General features: G+C 34.0%; 1 protein-coding gene and 1 long non-coding RNA gene across 9 annotated transcripts in view; one reads left to right on the top strand and one right to left on the bottom strand.

Annotated features, from left to right (window-relative positions):
* Positions 1-18,479, bottom strand: part of LOC144246699 (uncharacterized) — a 93,474-nt gene that overhangs the window by 44,939 nt on the left and 30,056 nt on the right. The window lies entirely within an intron of this gene.
* Positions 1-18,479, top strand: part of LOC110469653 (sodium channel protein type 2 subunit alpha-like) — a 159,747-nt gene that overhangs the window by 137,483 nt on the left and 3,785 nt on the right. For 7 of the 8 annotated variants that reach the window (XM_085584344.1, XM_085584343.1, XM_085584342.1 and 4 more), the window contains 9 exons: positions 5,568-5,685; positions 7,603-7,757; positions 8,916-9,089; positions 12,073-12,195; positions 12,451-12,732; positions 14,065-14,118; positions 14,890-15,027; positions 17,608-17,712; positions 18,107-18,377. In XM_085584344.1, coding sequence (XP_085440470.1) covers positions 5,568-5,685; positions 7,603-7,757; positions 8,916-9,089; positions 12,073-12,195; positions 12,451-12,732; positions 14,065-14,118; positions 14,890-15,027; positions 17,608-17,712; positions 18,107-18,377 — 1,420 coding nt within the window. The remainder of the gene's footprint in view (positions 1-5,567; positions 5,686-7,602; positions 7,758-8,915; positions 9,090-12,072; positions 12,196-12,450; positions 12,733-14,064; positions 14,119-14,889; positions 15,028-17,607; positions 17,713-18,106; positions 18,378-18,479) is intronic. The other variant, XM_085584347.1, reaches the window with a different exon arrangement.

The following is an 18,479-nucleotide window of genomic DNA, read 5'->3' as shown; positions in this document are numbered from 1 at the left end:
ATCATCGCTTGTGCAGACAGCTGTACTCCAGTCTGGATTGCTTTGTCTGTATTGTTTTGGTTTTTTGGTGGTTTTTTTGGTTTTCTTTTTTTGTCCGTGTGTGGATGGTTTTTGGGCATTCAGTTGATGAGTCTGGGAGATTTTTGAGTGGTTATGGGCTTGTTAGGTTTTCAGGTGTTTTGTTTTGAACTGGCAGTTAATTTGCCAGTATTACTTCTGAAATTTAGAAAATAAGTTCATTCCTGGGAAGTGCAGTGAAATTAAATTTAGAAAGGTGTAACTAAATACTCTTCAGGTGCTTCTTTTACTGCAGAGTACAGTGTTCAGTAATATTACACTAATTTTTGTTATTTCAGTAGCTTGTTTCTTGATCCTTGATTTGTTCCATCTACATTTTGGAGATTGTGTTACTGCAGATGTTACATTGACCAGTCAATTGAAAAGACTGTAGATTACTAAGAGGCTTCCTTAAAGCAAAGCAGACAGTATTATTAACCCATTTAAAATAGAAACTGCTCTATGTAATGAAGCTATAATGTTTGCTGAATAGATACGACAACTTTTACATATTATTTATCTGGCTGAAGGATACTGTATTTCTTAGTTTTTTAATAAAACTTGGATTTTGTGGAAGGAATATTTAATGAATCCAGATTATTTAACTTTACCACTTGCTTGTAAATTAGCCTTCAGTTGAAGACACATATATCTTCAATATTTTATATTTTAGAATTCATTGACAAAATCTCTGCCTTCTTACCTCTGATATTCAATATGATACATAAGCACTAGCCATTTATAAGGTATTGTTACCTAGTATCAGTTTTGACTTGCTCACATTTGCAAAACTGGCTGAGAACTGGCAACAACAGGAGATACATAAACTAATAAAACCCCCCTTATTTCGTGTACACTCCTTCAGAGTCAGTAGGGAAATTGCTTTCATCTTGTAGATTAGTTCAGCTCTTTCTTTCTGACTTCCCCTTTACATGGAGCAGTTTGTGTTGGAGTTGTTACATAGCTACATTATTTCATGAATCCTTGAGAAGCCATTGCTAAGAAGTGAAATCAGATTTATACCAGAAGACAAATTGAGGAACCTACAGGTTTATTGCTAAGCATGAGGTTTTGCTTTTCATTGCTATGTCTGCTACAATCCATAATGAACCTTGAACTGTTGGAAATTTTTTTAAAATTATTCAGTTAAATATTTAAAGATGCTGGGAAAAATTTCTTATGCAGAAGTTTCCGTTTTTAACATGGTATGATTTACTTTTTGTTTTGCCTGCAGCTCTTTTCTGAAAGAAAGGACCTAGATGTATCCTAATTAGCATCTAGTGAAGACCAGGAATAACCTTGAAAATGAAATGCAAGGAGAAATATATTTCTGTTGTTTTAAATGTCTAGTTAATACCACTTAAAGGATATCTAAAGCTGAAATAGTGTGGGCGCATCTGTGTTTCTGTGTTTCTTTTTTATTTGGGCCTTTTTTTTTTTTTTTTTTTTAAATTCTGGAGGAGGATTTTAGGGTGATGGGAGTTTTGGTGGTGGATTGTTTTTTTGTTTGTGGGGTGTTATTTATGTTCAGGTCCAAGTCCAGCATATATCTATGAGCTTCAGATGTTCTGCTAATCTTACCTCTTCCATTATATATTTGGATATGCCTAAAGCTCTAATCCGCACCTAAAAATGTTATGTTCTGCAAATGTGTGGTGTATCTTGGAAACAAATATTTTAAATAAGTAGGAATCCACACTTCTGTTTCCAGTACTCAAGCAACCTCAAGGTACCATATTTTAATTTCACTGCGTACCATTCTCTCACAGGAGTAAAATCAAGCTGGATCAGTCAAGACTGGTGCTTTTAAACCAGGCAGAGCAACGTGTCAGCATGTTTACACAGGTTACCTAAACAAATCATACATATTTGATCACTTCTGAGATTGATTGGCCTGCATGCTACTCAGCTCCAGTATCTTTTCCCCCATATGTTGCAATAGTGGGAACATGCCCAGCGCTCTGTAAGCTGAGTCCCGTGACTCACATCACAGCATGACCAAGGGCAACACCCACACTTCTCTCCTTGTAACATCCTTGGTATTTTCTGTACTATTTCTGTGGCATAACATGCATGCTTTGTAAGTTTTATTATTGTTAACTGAATGATTAAGCATCAACACTTTTCAAGATTAAAAGAGGTTAACAACCCATGATTTTATGACAATGGAAAGGTTGTCCTCACTTGATGTTTTCTGTTCATCTGTTGTACTATGTTTTTAGCTCTCATGTAATTATGAACATTTTCTGATCATGTTCATTTGACCAACGCCTCTGTAATTTAACATATATACAGTTACTTGTATGCTAAAATGTTTCTATCTTTTATATAAATAGTTTTGTGTTCATTCACAACATTTTTGTAATTCACATTTCAGTTTTCTCATATAAGAGAAGCTAAAATATAGGATGAAAGATGCACTCCTAGGAACAATCAAATGTATTTTTTATACATATGCATAGTTCCTTTGACTATAGATATAATGGTTTAGTGATATTCTAGTCATGAAGTTTATATATGTCTGCAAGGTTGGAATATAGGGAATCATTTATGTAAGTTTTGTTCTTCAGCATAAATAATTGGTTTTTTGTGAACATTATCCAGTTGCTTTATTTTTATAAAGACAAACATAAAACATTAATCAAAATTTCTATGCAGGTGTCTAAATAAATCTGGATGGTTTAACACTATATAAATAAGGATGTTCAAACAAGAAAGAAATACAAAATAGGAAAACTCAGGATAAGGATCAAATGAAGGCAATTTTTGAAAAGACAAAATAGGAACTACTACACTCCCAAACCTCTAAATTCAGAAACTCTAGAACCACAAAATTTACAAAGTTTTTTATTTAGCTTAATTGTACCAAGGTACGCATTTCTTACTCCTGATGATCTCTTCTCTATAGTTTGACAGTTCTATTCTTTACCATTGAGATAATCCTTTTGCAAATACAACTTTTTACTTGTGTGGATTTGTTGTGGAATCATTATATTCCATGTATTCTTTTGCACTGTATTATATATTGGAAGTATTTAGGTCTCTCTTTTGTGTCCAAGGGGACGGTAAACAGTTCAGAAGGAATGGAAAAATACCTTTCTGGGGAATCTTGGAAGCTATTTTCGAAAAAGCACTTTAGTAGGGAAGAGTAGAATGGTAATATCCCATCCTAGTGGTCCCAGGTATGAGGGGATGAGTATTTTTTAATGGATATTGGTTATGTGACACTGCTCCTAATCCAGGCTTCTGCTTACATGAGTGTAGACAAGCATAGAGCAGCATCCAAACCAGTAAACTCAAAGTTTCCAGTCATTTGGCTGAAAAATACACAAATCTTTTTTCATTTGGATGTCACTTTGTCTTACTTACCCTTCCCTGCATAATAAGGCAATACTTTTTTCTAATAGATATGTGTGCCCATTTTTTCTAAGTTAATCCATTTAATCCAGTGCTTAGTGTTCATACAGTGTGGCCTTCTTAGCTCTGTTTAGTAAACTGAACAGCAGCTAAGGGCTCTGGAAGTTGAAGGATGAACATTTCTATCTTTCCTAAAAGTTCTCTTCCTGGAGCGGTTCCCCAGATCAGTTAGACTTCTGCAGAGACTTCTGTTGTAAATAGCAAAGACACTAGCTTTCTGATTTTTAATTAGATTGAGAAACTCTTCTGTGCATATTGATTTTTACGATCACTTTGTTGTTGTTGTTATTGTTGTTGGATACCTGCATCTTAGTGAAAAGTGTGAGCCTCTCACATAAAAAGAGAACCAATATTTAATTAAATCTGTAATTCATCAAGCAGTAGGATTATACTCTACACCATCTGTAGGAGAAAAAAGAAACCAGACTACCTGGTTTATATCAAAATAGTTCATGGAATCTCTTGTTTTATTTCTAGAGTAAAGAAAATTGCCTTTTGTAATTAAATATTTAAAAGCTCTAATCTCTGATTCTTCTACCATGAGTTATATGAAATATATAACTTCATGTTCTAAACGCATTGATTCTTTTCAGTTACTTTTGTGTTTGTGGTTGTTCATCTTTTATACTTTCATTTGAATTAATGTCATTTGCTAAGCTAACAGTTCAAATTACTTAGGGTACTTCACATTGCTTTAAATTTTTATTAATGATATGATGCAAAACTTCTTTATTCTTAAAAAGTATATATTTTAAAAATAATAATTTGACTTAATTAAATGTTTTAGTTTATTCACCACCACTGCAACATTTTGCAATATATTTGCTATGTCATGGAATGATGAAAGCAGCATCATAATGGAATTGTGGGGGGCATATTGTGCTATCCCTGGGTTCAGTAGAAGTAGTGATAGGAAACGTTGTTTGCTGTGAATATTGCTATTTTGAAATTATGTTGCTAAAAAAAAATACATGTTTACTGTAAACATTAGTAATATGGGAGTTCTATTCCAGATAATCAGTTTGTAAAGTAATAGGAAAGTAGGCAATGTAACAAAACCATTTTAAATTAAAGTTAATGCAGAATACTGGGTTACTTATTGTTATCATATTGTCTGTCTTCTTTCACAAACATAAAAAATTGTTTATTGCTAAAAACAATCTTGTCCTTTCACATTTTTCAATTGAGGTGTAAGTACAACTTGATTGGATAGTAACTTGTCTGCATTGATCTCTTAAATATCTCTTAATCATAAAAATCTAACTAAATTAGTAGAAGTGGTCTTGATTTGACAAAACTGAGGTTGTTTTATAAAGTGTGCTTACATCATTCCCTACAGACATTTACTTGTGTGACTTCATTACTGATGTTATATACTTCTTGATAATAACTTTGTAAAACGTCAGAGAATGCTGTCACCAAAACTACTCTGATTTAGTTTGGTACTCATACTTAACTTAAGTGTACAGGACACCACATCTGCCCTTAAAATCTCCACATCTCTGCAATACCCAGGCAGATTACAAAATAATATGTTAAGGCTTATTCTTGTATTGAAAGGGGGGTGGGGAGTTGTGTGTGTGTATGCTTGTTTTTATGTTTGGGGATCATTTTAATAATGTGACTTATGTAATATTAATTATTAAAAAAAAAAAAACAAAACAAAAATTATTTCTGGGTGTTGACTGTACAGGTATGTGTACCAGAGTAATGGGTAGTTTCAGAATGCACAATGTATATGTGCATTGGCAAAAAAAGAATGCAAATTAATGCCAGTTGAAATGTATAAGAAAGTAATAGTAGAAAGCAAAATAGAATATATATCAGCAAATCAACTTGGTAACAGTTAACTTTCTAGAAATTCTGAAATTCCATGAAAGATTCCATGATATACTGTGCAATCTCTAGATAGAAAGTAGACAATTTATGCACATTTCAACAGCATTGCCTGCTACATGTGGGTGTTTTTTGTATTTCTGGTGAAAAATATTGTTTTTCTTATTACTGCCACATGGTGTTGCATGCTTAGTTAATTACATTTCTAAAAATATAAATATCAATAAAGTAAAAATATAATGGAATTTTATTTTCAGAAGCTAGATTTTTCCAGCTCATCAGAAGGAAGTACAGTTAATTTAGCTGTCCTTGGAGAAGAAAAAAGTGAAACTGAACCAGAAAAAGCATCAGAACTACAAGCATGCTTTACAGAAGGTATGGAAATAAAATTTGGGTCTAGCAATTACATTTTGCTTGTTTGCGACAAACATTGGAAGTTGAAGGAAGCTATTTGCTAGAGCAGTCCTGGATCCTAATTCATCAAGTCTTAGGGTATGATTAATTTTTCCTGTTCTGATAGCAATACCGACATCTATGAAGTACTCTTTGTTAAAGCAAAGTTCAATATGTCTGTATGTAATAATTTATAGTATTTTAAAATAATCACTAGGCACAATTCTATAAACTTATTCTCAGCAGACAGTAATTCTGTTGATTTAAATTACTTTGTCAGTAGTGAAATTTGCAAGATCAAACTCTACACTAGGCTCACTTCACTGAAAAATTTAAAAGGGAATCATGATTAGTCACTTCCTAGTGCTAGAAAGCAATCCAGTGGGTGACTCAGATTATCCACCATCATTCAGTGGAGAGTTTGAATCAAACAATAAGCTTATTTTGTTGACATTGCACCATTAATGGAGGAAGACAGTATATTAATATTCTATGTGTTAAAACAGGATCTTAAAACAGATCCTATGTAACTATTTAAGTAAAGAAGTCGTAACAGCAACCTGGTATGTCCTTAAATATTTTGATTTATTTTCCTTCTGAATAGCTACATCTTCTAGGGGACTATTGAAATTTACTATGTAGGAAAGAATTTCTGGGTTTTTTTTTTGTAATATTATGGATCTTAATTTCTGTTTCAATCATGAGTAAAATAATTCAGAACAAAATATGGTCCAGGATTAACTCTCCTATCCTGTCCATGCTTTTTAGTTTACTGTTTTGCAAACATCTTTGATTTAGGCTAGGACTTTTGTCCTTTGAAGTATTATTTTACTGGTCTTTATAAAACCAGAATTGTTTGTCAGTGTGGGGCTGAATTGACTAAATCAAGTTCTTATTTAAAAAAAAATCCAACAAAAAATGTACCTTTCTCAAATAATTTGACAATATATTAAAATTCTTCCTTATCCTTGTGTTATGTGATACCAATTCCTTCTTGAGCATAAAATTCATTTTTTCATAATGTAAACATTTTGAGTGGTTGAAGGTAAGGTAGCTCAAGTTTTTCACAGTGGTAGCTGTTTTAGCTGAGATGATGAAATACAGTGTAACTTATTTGTAACATATTAACTTAATGACACTTAATGGGAAAACCAGAATGCCTTTGTGATCCATTGAAGTCATGTCAACTTGGTCTTGTTTCTATGAGAGTAATAATTTTTAAAGAATTAAGGAGGCTTCTCTTGGCTGGGCAGTTACTGAAATTCATTGTTAACAGTGCCTTGAGGCCCCATGATAAAGTAGGGAGCTCTCCAATGTGAGGCAAATTTCTGTGGACAGTTGCCACAGATCTGTATCACACTGGAAAAGCTCTCATTATCTCCTGTTAAAACATTTGTTTATGTAAAGAGTTTTCCTTTGTCAGCCCATGGAGCATCAGTTGTCCCTCAGCATAGTAAAAATAGTATTTATGTCTGATTTATTTGAACCTTTTCTAAAAGGCAAGATTTTTCTTAAAAGAAAAGTTCTGTAGTCTTAAACAAGTTCATGTGAAAGTTGCTATGTATGCTCTTTATTTCTACTCCTTCACAATTTGCATATATTATTTAATTATCTGTACATAAACAGAATAATATATATTTTTAAATGTGTTTGTAAATGAAAATTAGCTCAGTTAGATGACTGTTCTTTACTATATGCTTGATGTTGCATCAGAGTAGAGGAAAAAATGTGTACACTCAAGTTTTCCTACATCCAGAGTATAAAATTGAAAAGATAAGTAATGTAAGTAGCATGAAGTAGCTTGAACTTTATGAAACAGGAGCTAGCTAAAAAGGATTTTATTTTTCAGGATAATGAAAAATGTACCATATAACAGTTTCTTAATTTTTGTGCTATTAGGCTGTGTACGGAGGTTCAAATGCTGTAAAGGCAGTATGGAGAGCACAAAAGGAAGAATCTGGTGGAACCTTCGAAAAACCTGTTACAGGATAGTAGAGCACAGCTGGTTTGAATCATTCATTGTCTTCATGATTCTTCTCAGCAGTGGTGCTCTGGTAAGTAGAGCTTGCACTCACAGAAATAGTACTTATAAAAATATTTTATCTAAATGCAGGATTATAACACATGTATTCCTTAAGAATAAAACATGAAGTTGTCTTTTAAAAGCACTTGGAACAAATTCCCAGAATATTTTGAGTATTACATTTAATTTACATTACTTTAAAACTCTGGTGAATGCTAGGTGATGTGTGTGTTTAGGAAAAGGATTACACTAAAAATCTTGTTTAAGAAATTATAAAAATCATGAAAATGGAAATGTATGCATGAAACAATTGTTCTACTTCAAATGAAAATTGTCCCCAAAAGCAAATACTGAATTCATCATGTTAGTTTTTTTTGCTACAGTTTTAGTTGCCATATTTCTGGACTGTTACATAGGATTACTTGAATTTCTTTTTAGTATTCTTAATGATATTTAGTGCTTCACATATTTGGGTTCATTTTGGTTGCTGATTGACATAGCATTTGCTGTATATTGTCTTGGGTTCTGCTCCAGCACTTAAAGCTCCACATACTTCCCTTTCTTCCTACCTGACCTTGGTGTTTGCAAGGTAGTTTCTCTCACTTTTTTCCTTCAGTGCTCATACTGCCATGCAGTGCTTTGCCCTTTCTGAAATGTTTTCCCAGAGGCACCAACAGCTTCATTGTTGTGCTCAGCTGTTTCCTGTGTGGGATCAATGCTGGAGCTGGCACAAAGCAGTCTCCTGGTCTCTTCTCGCAGTGACCACATCTGCTGCCTCCCTCTACTAAAACCTTGCCATCAGCACCTAAGATAGGAATTCATTAGAGATCATCAACATAAAATCTGGTCTGTTGTTAATGGAAGTTTATATAATAATGAGAATGGCTTCTGACAGAACCTGTCTGGGCTTTTCAGGGTGAAAAATTATAATTCTCTGTTGACTATTACTGAAATTTCTAAAAATCTTTTAGGCAACCTCGGACTTTATAGTGTAATTCCATTTTCAGGCAATAATAAAATTTAAAATAAAGAAAGAGTGTAATTATAATTTCTGTTCTTTTGTTTTTTCAAGGTAAAATCTCTAAAGTTGAAAGTGATTTTACTTAACTATTTTCATTTAGTTCTGGCTTAATTTGTAATTTCCAAAGACTTTTCAATATCTGACATATATGTAACCCATTCTTTACAGGCTTTTGAAGATATATATATTGAACAGCACAAGACTATAAAAATCCTGCTGGACTATGCTGATAAAATCTTTACTTATGTCTTTATTCTGGAAATGGTGCTAAAATGGGTAGCCTATGGTTTTCAGACTTACTTCACTAATGCTTGGTGCTGGCTGGACTTCCTGATTGTTGATGTAGGTACTATGCTTTCTGAGTAGTCTGTTTCTGTTGTTTGGGCAGGTCATTTTAGGTAACTTCAATCTGATAGAGATGTATGCAGTGAATAATACAGATTTGGTTTAAAGAAATGGAAAATTACATGCTGGTGAATAAGATCCTGCTGCAATGATCCGGTGTGTAACTAAATCTGCTGTGTTCTGTGCTTTACTGTGCGGGTCCCAGCTGCTGAGGGAGCGCTGTGTACAGATTTGACTTCAGTCTGCTGGATGTGGCAGCAGAGAGCAAGGGGGACACAGACACAAGAAAGGAAAGTGAGCACTTGGGCTAGGGCATTTGATCCTGGGGTTAATGGGGCACTGACAAAGAACTGCAGGGGATAATTGTTTTTCAACAATAACTTTAAAAGCTAGTGTTGACATTGCACTCCAAAGAAACTAAATTAGTAGCATTGCATGATAAGTTCATTTAAAGTAGTTCTTTCTTTTTGTGTAGATGTTAGACTAGAAATTCAGCAAGTGGACAAAAGAAAACTCTATTGATTGGATGGTATCTGGAATCTAGGACAGAAATTTTGTCATAAAGCATTAGAACTGAAACTTACCTAGTGATCTTTTTAAAGTAGTTTTTTTGGGAGGAAAGGCACAAGTGGTGTTTGTTATTTGTCTTCCTCATTTAACTGTGATTCACTTTTCAGTGAATCCCATTCTCAGCAAATGAACTAATGCAGTGACATGAGAAAATAGGTTTTTTCTGGGATATGCAGTTTACTGCTTTTTACTTTCATGGCCTCTCCATTTCTTCTGTTGTGAACTCTCAGTTAATACTTACACCAAGAATAAAGTCAACATATTCCCACAACAGATGTATTGACCTGTAAGAAACATAGCAAGTGTAAAGGCCCTCCCCTAACACTAAATTTTCCAAAACAAGATAACCTTAGCACATGAAAAAAGTTAGGATTGTCTTTGAGTAAGGCTGAATATATAACTTTTGTATATTTGCTTTTTTTATGAATGTTATAGCATTCTGATTTCTCTTTATTATAACTTAAGTGAAAAAATATGACAATTTTATAATCAATGGGAAATCAGCAGCAATCATCTAGATATATTCTATCACCTTTGCATAAAATTGTTGATGCCAGGTTTTAGCCTCTTTTCGTATTATGAATAACCAGACATTATGTTTCCAGAATTTTGTGATACATAAATTTTGAATTTTTTTCCATTACAATGTTCATTGGTTAAAAAAGAAAGAAAACTAAACAGAAATAAATAAATCTATTACTATTTAAGGAGTATTCAGATTTAATGTCCCTGTACAAGCCTGTATTGGGAAATGTTGATCTTGAATTGAGTTTTAAGATCAATTCTTCTGATTAGGCATACCATATATCCACTTGGATAGGTATAGGCTCTTCATTTTTCAGCTATTTCAGTGCTTTTATGTAGCCATCTTAATCTTTTGTTTAAAGTGTCTGCATTTGGTGATCCTGTAACAGCAGATTATTTAACAATTCATGTTGGGGGGCACCATCGTTGGTTTTCCATTAGCTGTAACCTCAAGGTTAGACTAGGCAGCTCAGGCTGATACTCTGTTTTGAGTGGAGAATGCCTTACTTAGCAATGCATTTCCAGTGTTTGACCTCCTATACTGTAAACCCACTCCTTCCCACCCCTAAAGATGTGGACTGGTTAGCTTTTTTTTGCTATTATTGCCAGCCTTACTTGTTACTGTTTTCAGCCAGTAACAAGGAGTTTGAATTCTTTCTCTTCCTGCTGGTTTAGCATGCAGGTGCTGCCCTCGGCTGCTGAAATAGATACTTGTTTTATCTTTCTGTCTTATGCCTTTATCCAGCTAACATTGAACAAATTTGCCATACCAGTACCAGTCAAGTTAAATTATCACTGTGAGACATTTTACAGAATCTTTCAGGTAAACTGTTCTGTACCTAGCAGCCTAAACTCTCCAGCTCTTCCCTGTTTGTGAATGAACTTCTGGTATACAGACAGAAGTTCTTACCCATTGTGTTGTTTACAGTTATTTCAGAAACAGATTATTAGCCCTGAAACAAATAAAAATGATCATTTTTCTCAGCTTTCCATGTGCAATTACAAGTGGTATCACAGAAAAGAGCAAAAATGGGATTGTATAGTATTTGGCAGCTTGCTTGAGCTACCCTTAGAGAAAAGAAATCTGCAGAAAACTTTGTTGTGTAAACACAACAGGAGAGAGCCATCTGGAGTGGGAGGCTCAGTGAGGACACAAGTCATTGACTTTCACTGGAAAACAGCAGGAAAATCAACTTTTGAGCTGTTAATCCAGCTGTACTGAAGGTTTCAAAAATTCTTGTACATTAAACCCTTTCTTCTACAAAAGTAGGCACATTAGTTGTCCGAAATACAAACAATTTTTTAAATACAAATATTTTTCCATCTTGTGGTAACAGTGTGCTTTTGTGCAATTATACTATTTGGTAGCTAAAAGAACAGAAAGTTGAAATTAAGCTGAGGTTGGGATTCTGTCTCATGTGCATCATTACAGGATGTTCTTTATTATTTCCCCTTCTTTTATTGTAATACACTTTTTGAATTTTCTAATGTTATATTTAGGATTTCTATATGTAGAAGCCAGTTTATAACTGGTATCACAGATTGTCCAAACCACAATCAAACACATGGAGGGAGAGGAAATTAGTTGTTTTTTTTAAAAATAAAAATATGCATACACACATAGTCCAATACAATCCACAGATAGTATTAGAATTAAAGTATATTTTTGTTCAAACTGTTCTGAAATTTATATGCAGTATTAGACTATTTTTTTTCTATTTTTTCTTTTTCTTCTTTTTATTTTTTAATATATTTTCACTGAAAGATTAAGGACCATGTGAAATTTTTTTCCCAATATCCAGATGAAAATTTTACCCCTCAAGGCATTTCTATTTTGAAGCTGCTTAAAAAAGAAAAGTACTTTTGTTTTGTTTGTTTTCTCTAGGTCTCGTTGGTTAGCTTAGTAGCCACTGCCCTTGGTTTCTCAGAATTTGGTGCAATTAAATCGCTCCGAACATTAAGAGCTTTGAGACCTCTAAGAGCTTTGTCACGCTTTGAAGGCATGAGGGTAAGGAAAAAAAAAGGGGAAAAATGTGTAAAACAAATCCCTAGAAGTATGCCAAATTATAATAGCATGGAAGAACACTAATTGAATGTTAGTAAAGCCAGTAGTAGCTTGTTTGGTTATATGACATGCATTACTCCTTTTCTATTTGCATTACTTCAGTGTAATGTAATGTTTTACATTAAATCATCTTCTAGATTTAAAAAAATATAATCCTTGTGTTGTTTTTAATTTTGTTTTTCTGTGTTTGTTGACTAGGTGGTTGTGAATGCTCTTACTGGAGCAATCCCATCCATTATGAACGTACTTCTGGTTTGTCTCACATTCTGGCTAATTTTCAGCATTATGGGAGTAAATTTGTTTGCTGGCAAGTTCTATCACTGTGTTAACACCACAAATGATGTGATGTTTACACCAGAGCAAGTCAGTAATAAAAGTATGTGTGAAAATATGAGCAGAACTACTGGAGGTGTTCGGTGGAAAAATGTGAAAGTAAACTTTGATAATGTTGCAATTGGTTATCTTTCTTTGCTTCAAGTGGTAAGTGCATAAATTTTCAAGCTTTAGTTTTAGTTGTGGTATCATTTAATTACATAATTTTCAATGTTATTTTAAAATAAATAAATAGATACGGATTTGACTTTATAATTTTGTTCTATGGAGCTAATTAATGCTGCTTATTGTAAAAATGTTATACATTCTCTGGCCATTTTGGAAGAGGAGGAATATCTAATATTTACCTGATGGATAAAAGGTTGCTTGGCACCCAGCTGCTAGTAACATTTCAAGTGCTATGGAAATGCAGAGAATGTGGATGGCCCATCATTGGAAATTTTTGATGTGGTGAAAGATATCCCTGCCTGTGGCAGAGGATTTAAACTAGAAAATTTCTAAAATTCTAAAATTCCAAGCCAAACCCTTCTATGATTCTATTATCTTCTTAAGATTTATTGGAACTACTTACCTTTTAGAGTTTTTCTGGGATTGTTTCCATATTCTGTCTGAAAAATGCCAGTAGATGGTGGCTGATGTTTTTTTTCCTGGAAAAGTCCTCCAGTTTTTTGGTAGTCAGACAGTTAGAACTGAAAGCCGCCTTATAATAGCTTGAGGAAAACCAGGCAGTGTTTGGGAAGAGCTGGTGTTGGCACCATTCCCTGCACTCAGGGCAGAGGAATGGTGCAGCTCAGAATTGTTCCATCAATGACAGAATTACAGGGGAGCCACAGAGCTGGGATGTGCAGGGGAGTCCTGGAGGAGAAGCAGTGGGCCCAGGCTGGGTGCTGGCTCTGGAAAGTGCACAGAGCTGTGTGTGGCCCATGGCCCACCGTGGCCCCCATGGACACCATGGCACACACTTGAAGGATGGATGAGCTCCTGAGTCCTTGGGCAGCTTCACTCAGTCTCTTCTTGGAGCTCCTTGTTTCCAGTGGAGTGTCCCACACCATCCCCGTGCAGGTGGACTAGCTGATCGTGCAGGTTCCCTGTATCCTGACATCAGGGGCTTGGCTTTACTGGGATGCCAAATAGCACAGTGCCTTTCCTGTTAAGGTAATATTACTTTACAGATGGCAACCAGCACATCACATTTCCCTGGGAGATAAATTGCTGTCTCTCTGGTATGATGATATTGATTACAACTTATCTCACAGAGAGCTTATATGAATTTCCATGAAGATTGGAATTTATTCAGTGTTTTTTAAGAAGAATTTCACAGTATGCTGTGAATTTCACAGAATGCTTCACTTGTAACGCACCAGACTTTTAATATTTTCTTTATTTTTATGAACAGAAATACATTACAGAAGACATTGTTTTATTTAAAATGTTCTCAGAACTGGAGCTTTGATAGAAAATATTAAATTTTGTTTTCAGGCAACATTTAAAGGATGGATGGAGATTATGTACGCTGCAGTTGATTCTACAAAGGTGAGTGCACTATAAAATCTACATAAAAATAAAATTTACTGAGGGAAAACAAATCTATGATTGATGTAAGGCTTCTTGAATGACAGTTGAAATGAGCTAAAATATAAAAAGTTAAATGTTAAGTCCTGAAGAATTTTCTACAATCTATACCCACAAAATGCTTATACTTTCATCAGGTAAAAAAAATTATAGCTTTAAGATACATAAATTGTTACTAATTTAATAATTCTTCTAATGAGATATGGTTTTCTATTAATTTATGTCTGAGATTGTACAGATCAGGAAATAAGTTTTTTCTGTGTCCTCAAAAGTAACCCAAATAGTCAAGAGGCATCACTGCAAAGCTAATCCAGAGCTGCAGACTGTGATGATCTCAAAAACCAAATTTGCTAAATTTTGCCTATTTTTATTTTAATCTTGCTCTTTCTTTGCATCTCTTCTCAATCCAGCTCTTGATTTTGCATATAGTCTATAGGAACTGAATTGCTTTTGAGATTTGCACATTTCTGTCAAATTTAGTAGGACCTTCATGAAATGTCAAATGTCATCACAGAGAACAGACAGAGAGGGAAGGAATGGCAAGTCCTGCAATTACAGAAAACTGTATTAAATAGGTTTTCAAGTTCAAATATGAGACAAGTGTAGTGTATGCTCCAAAAGTGTTGGGTTTACCCCCTGTCCATCTGGATGCAACTTCTCCTCCTGTTCGGGAATCTTTGATTTGTCTTCACTGTTATTTGTGATGCTTTGCTGTTTTTCTATGTTACATAGGCAGAGAAACAGCCCAAATATGAAGAGAACCTGTACATGTACCTTTACTTTGTGGCCTTTATTGTCTTTGGATCATTTTTCACCCTAAACTTATTCATTGGTGTCATCATAGATAACTTCAACCAACAAAAAAAGAAGATAAGTACCATATGTTTCATTTTCACAATACTTCATTGTTATTGAGCATTCAGCAAATGTATGCAAGGATAAATAATAGTGTCTGAAAATTCTCATAGAAATAGAAAGGAAAAAAGAAATCAGGTTTTAAGATTTTTGTTTGTTCAAAATAATTGAATAACAGTATTTTCATTTTAACACATTTGAAGTAATTTAAAATTACACTTAGTGTTGAGTGTTCTCCACATTCCTGTACAGCCCAATGATATATTGTCCATCAGAAAGTCATGTCTTTGTTTTCTTAAATTTACAGTGCTGTGCCTAAGCAATGTGAAAGTGCAGATGACTTAAGCAAATAAAAGACAGGAAAGAAAATATGCAAAACTATAAATTTCAAAATTGATAAGGAGATAACATACAGCACTATTGTGAAGGCCTCCATTATAGAGACTAACATGTTGAATGCTGAAAATACTTCTCTGTATTGTAAGATTAGAGAGGGTAGGGAAACTATCTTGAGTTAGTGAATTTGCAAGAAAAAGAAAATTTGTGTCATTTGAAAATGTGTATGTTTTCTTTTCAACTTAAGCTGTTTCTATTACTTAAATGAACACAGGATTGTGTCAAGAACTCTAGAAACATGCAAGTAGATAAAAAGGCAGGCTATGATGGCAAATTAAATTGTACTTGCTATTTAAACCATAAATGGTGGCATCTTCAACCTTCAAAATACTTGCACCTTCCTTGGAGTGAACTTGAGGGGCATCCAGTACTTAGCAGGAAGGTGGATCCATTTCTTATCCTTGCAGAGCAAGACTAAGGTTATATACATGTTGTTGGTAATTTTGGCAGTCGATATGTGACAAGGTAACCTTACTCAGTAATGAGGTAATTATAAAATTTATTAAGTTCATTTGGTAGACACTGTCTACTGGAATCATTGTGACTTAGAAATCAGATAAAGGTTCCTGCTAAATGGCTTTTTCTGGCAGTATGGTATACACCCCTTGTACATTGGAGCTATTGCAAGTCACCAAGAAAGTAAAATACTGGACATACAATTAGGCTGGGGAAAATTCTATCTATATGGTATTCTTGAGTTTCATGTAGCCAATTAGCAAGCATTAGTTATCTGTCTTTTGAAAGCATAGGTGCATCTGTGTTCATAACAATGTGCAGATCACACAGTTCATGGCTACCCAGCAGTATTTTTCTTCTTGTTTTTTTTTCATATCACTGACATTTGGGTATGTTGGGATATGAATGAGAAAAGACCTTGTGTTGCAGTATACTGTCTGTGTAGTTAAACTGTGCTTTTCCTGTGGTTCCTGTGTGCATCCTACTTTCACTACATTCGTTCTGTGAGGGAGGCAACGTTCTACTGTCGAGTTCCTAACTGGTCCATAAGGGTTATCTTGCCTTGAGGCCTGCATTCTCCCTAGGGACAGCACACTGAGATAAGGATGGCTTGTTCAGCCATTACATCAGTGAGACAGCAGAAGAAACCCCCAACCCATTACCACTTTCTTTATGGCTCTTTTCTTTTATTCTTTATTTCCCACTGATTGAAATCTTCCAACAGTCACAGCACACTTCTACCATAATTATCAAATCAACTTCTTGTTTTTCTTCCCAAAGTCTTACTCTTCAAGAAGTTAATTTTACTTGAATATTTGATTTATGAGGAGAGATTTTTGGAGATGGTCTCTTTTGACTGCTGAATCTTCATGTCAATATATAGACACAGCTGAAATTTAAAAACACCTTCATTCAGACTTGCCATTACTTTATCTATAAGATTGACACTGCATTTGACAAATTCAGTGGGACAAAGTCACAGAATCACCCCTGACTCTGAAGTCCATTTCCCTATGCCACTGCTTTGATGTCATGGATACTTGGAATATAATTACAAACAAATGCTTGAAAAGAAAAAACAAAGTTGCTTGTCAATATAAATTGTATTTCTGATAAGTGTTTCCATGTGTGTATTACCAGTCTAGAAATACTTTTATTCAGACAAGAAACCCCCAAGTAAACCCATGCTTCTGATGATCTAGGTACAATGGTGGGGGATGATCAAGCTTCATATACACTGTTCATATATCATCTGAACTGAGATACCTAGACTCAAATGGCAAAATGCATATCCTGAAAAGTAAAATCAGTAATTTCTTTCTCTTTTTATGTTTTACCTGAAGCATATGTTCTCACAGTGTATCTTTACCTTTGAAGCTTTTCTATTTCTGGTAGATTGATTTATAATGTGGAATTCATGATGCTAGATTTGTAAGAGTCTATGAAATGTGTATTTCGCAATTTGTGTTTGGTTTTTAAAATTTATTTAATTGAATTAATCAGGTATGTATTTTTTTAATAAGAAATAGAAGTTTTGGGAATTTTCTTTGTTCAATAATTTCATTTTTTATTCAAGATTCATCAGCTATTTTAAGAATCTTTAAAATAATTATTATGTTTTGGTTTTGGTCATAATGTATAAGGATGAATAAAGGGCTCATTTAAACAATGCTGCAATGCTGTGAATTAATGGATATGAGGGCTTGGCTGTAATCCGATTTGGGGTTTCTTTTATTAATTTACCTTGGAGGCCAAGACATTTTCATGACAGAAGAGCAAAAGAAATACTACAATGCAATGAAGAAGCTGGGATCCAAGAAACCACAAAAACCTATACCTCGACCAGTGGTAAGAATTGTGCTATTCTTATGTAATCTATATTTGGTGAGAAATCACAGCAGTTATAATAAAATTTCTCCTTTCATTCTAAAATAGTTTTGGCCTAATTAATGTTCCTGTTCATTCTGTATTGAAATGTACATGTGTCCATTCTGCAGGAAAAATCTCTCATATTGTTCAGCCTGAGGAAGTAGAGAATCAAAGAACATGAAGAAATATAGGCTTGTTGAGTTTTGAGAGAAAAACTTTGAACTGGCATATAAGTTAGTGGATGATAGTTTTCTTAGATTTTTGAGCCTTTTGCTTGGTTGTATATTTTGGGAGAGAAAGAATGAAATGGGACAGTGGGAACAGATGTTTATTACATAAAAATACTATAACCTTTTATTTTTTCTTCCCTCAGAACAAATTGCAAGGTCTGGTGTTTGATATTGTAACACAGCAACTATTTGACATCACTGTTATGGTTCTAATCTGTCTTAACATGGTCACGATGATGATAGAAACAGATGACCAGACCGAACTGAAGCAAAATATTTTATATTGGATTAACTTGGTCTTTGTTGTCCTTTTCACTGGTGAATGTGTCTTCAAAATATTTTCACTCCGCTATTATTACTTCACCATTGGCTGGAATATTTTTGATTTTGTGGTTGTTATTCTTTCAATAATAGGTAAGAAATTCTTATGTTCAAAATGAAATACAATTATATGTATATTTAGTGTATAATCTCTGTCAAGTTGTGCAAATTGGAGGAGTTATTTAATTTTAATTT

Source organism: Lonchura striata, chromosome 7, assembly GCF_050655825.1.
Source record: "Lonchura striata isolate lonStrDom1 chromosome 7, ASM5065582v1, whole genome shotgun sequence".
Lineage (NCBI taxonomy): Eukaryota > Metazoa > Chordata > Aves > Passeriformes > Estrildidae > Lonchura > Lonchura striata.
The sequence above is the reverse complement of the archived record's forward strand: the minus strand, read 5'-3'. Positions and strand labels throughout refer to the sequence as shown.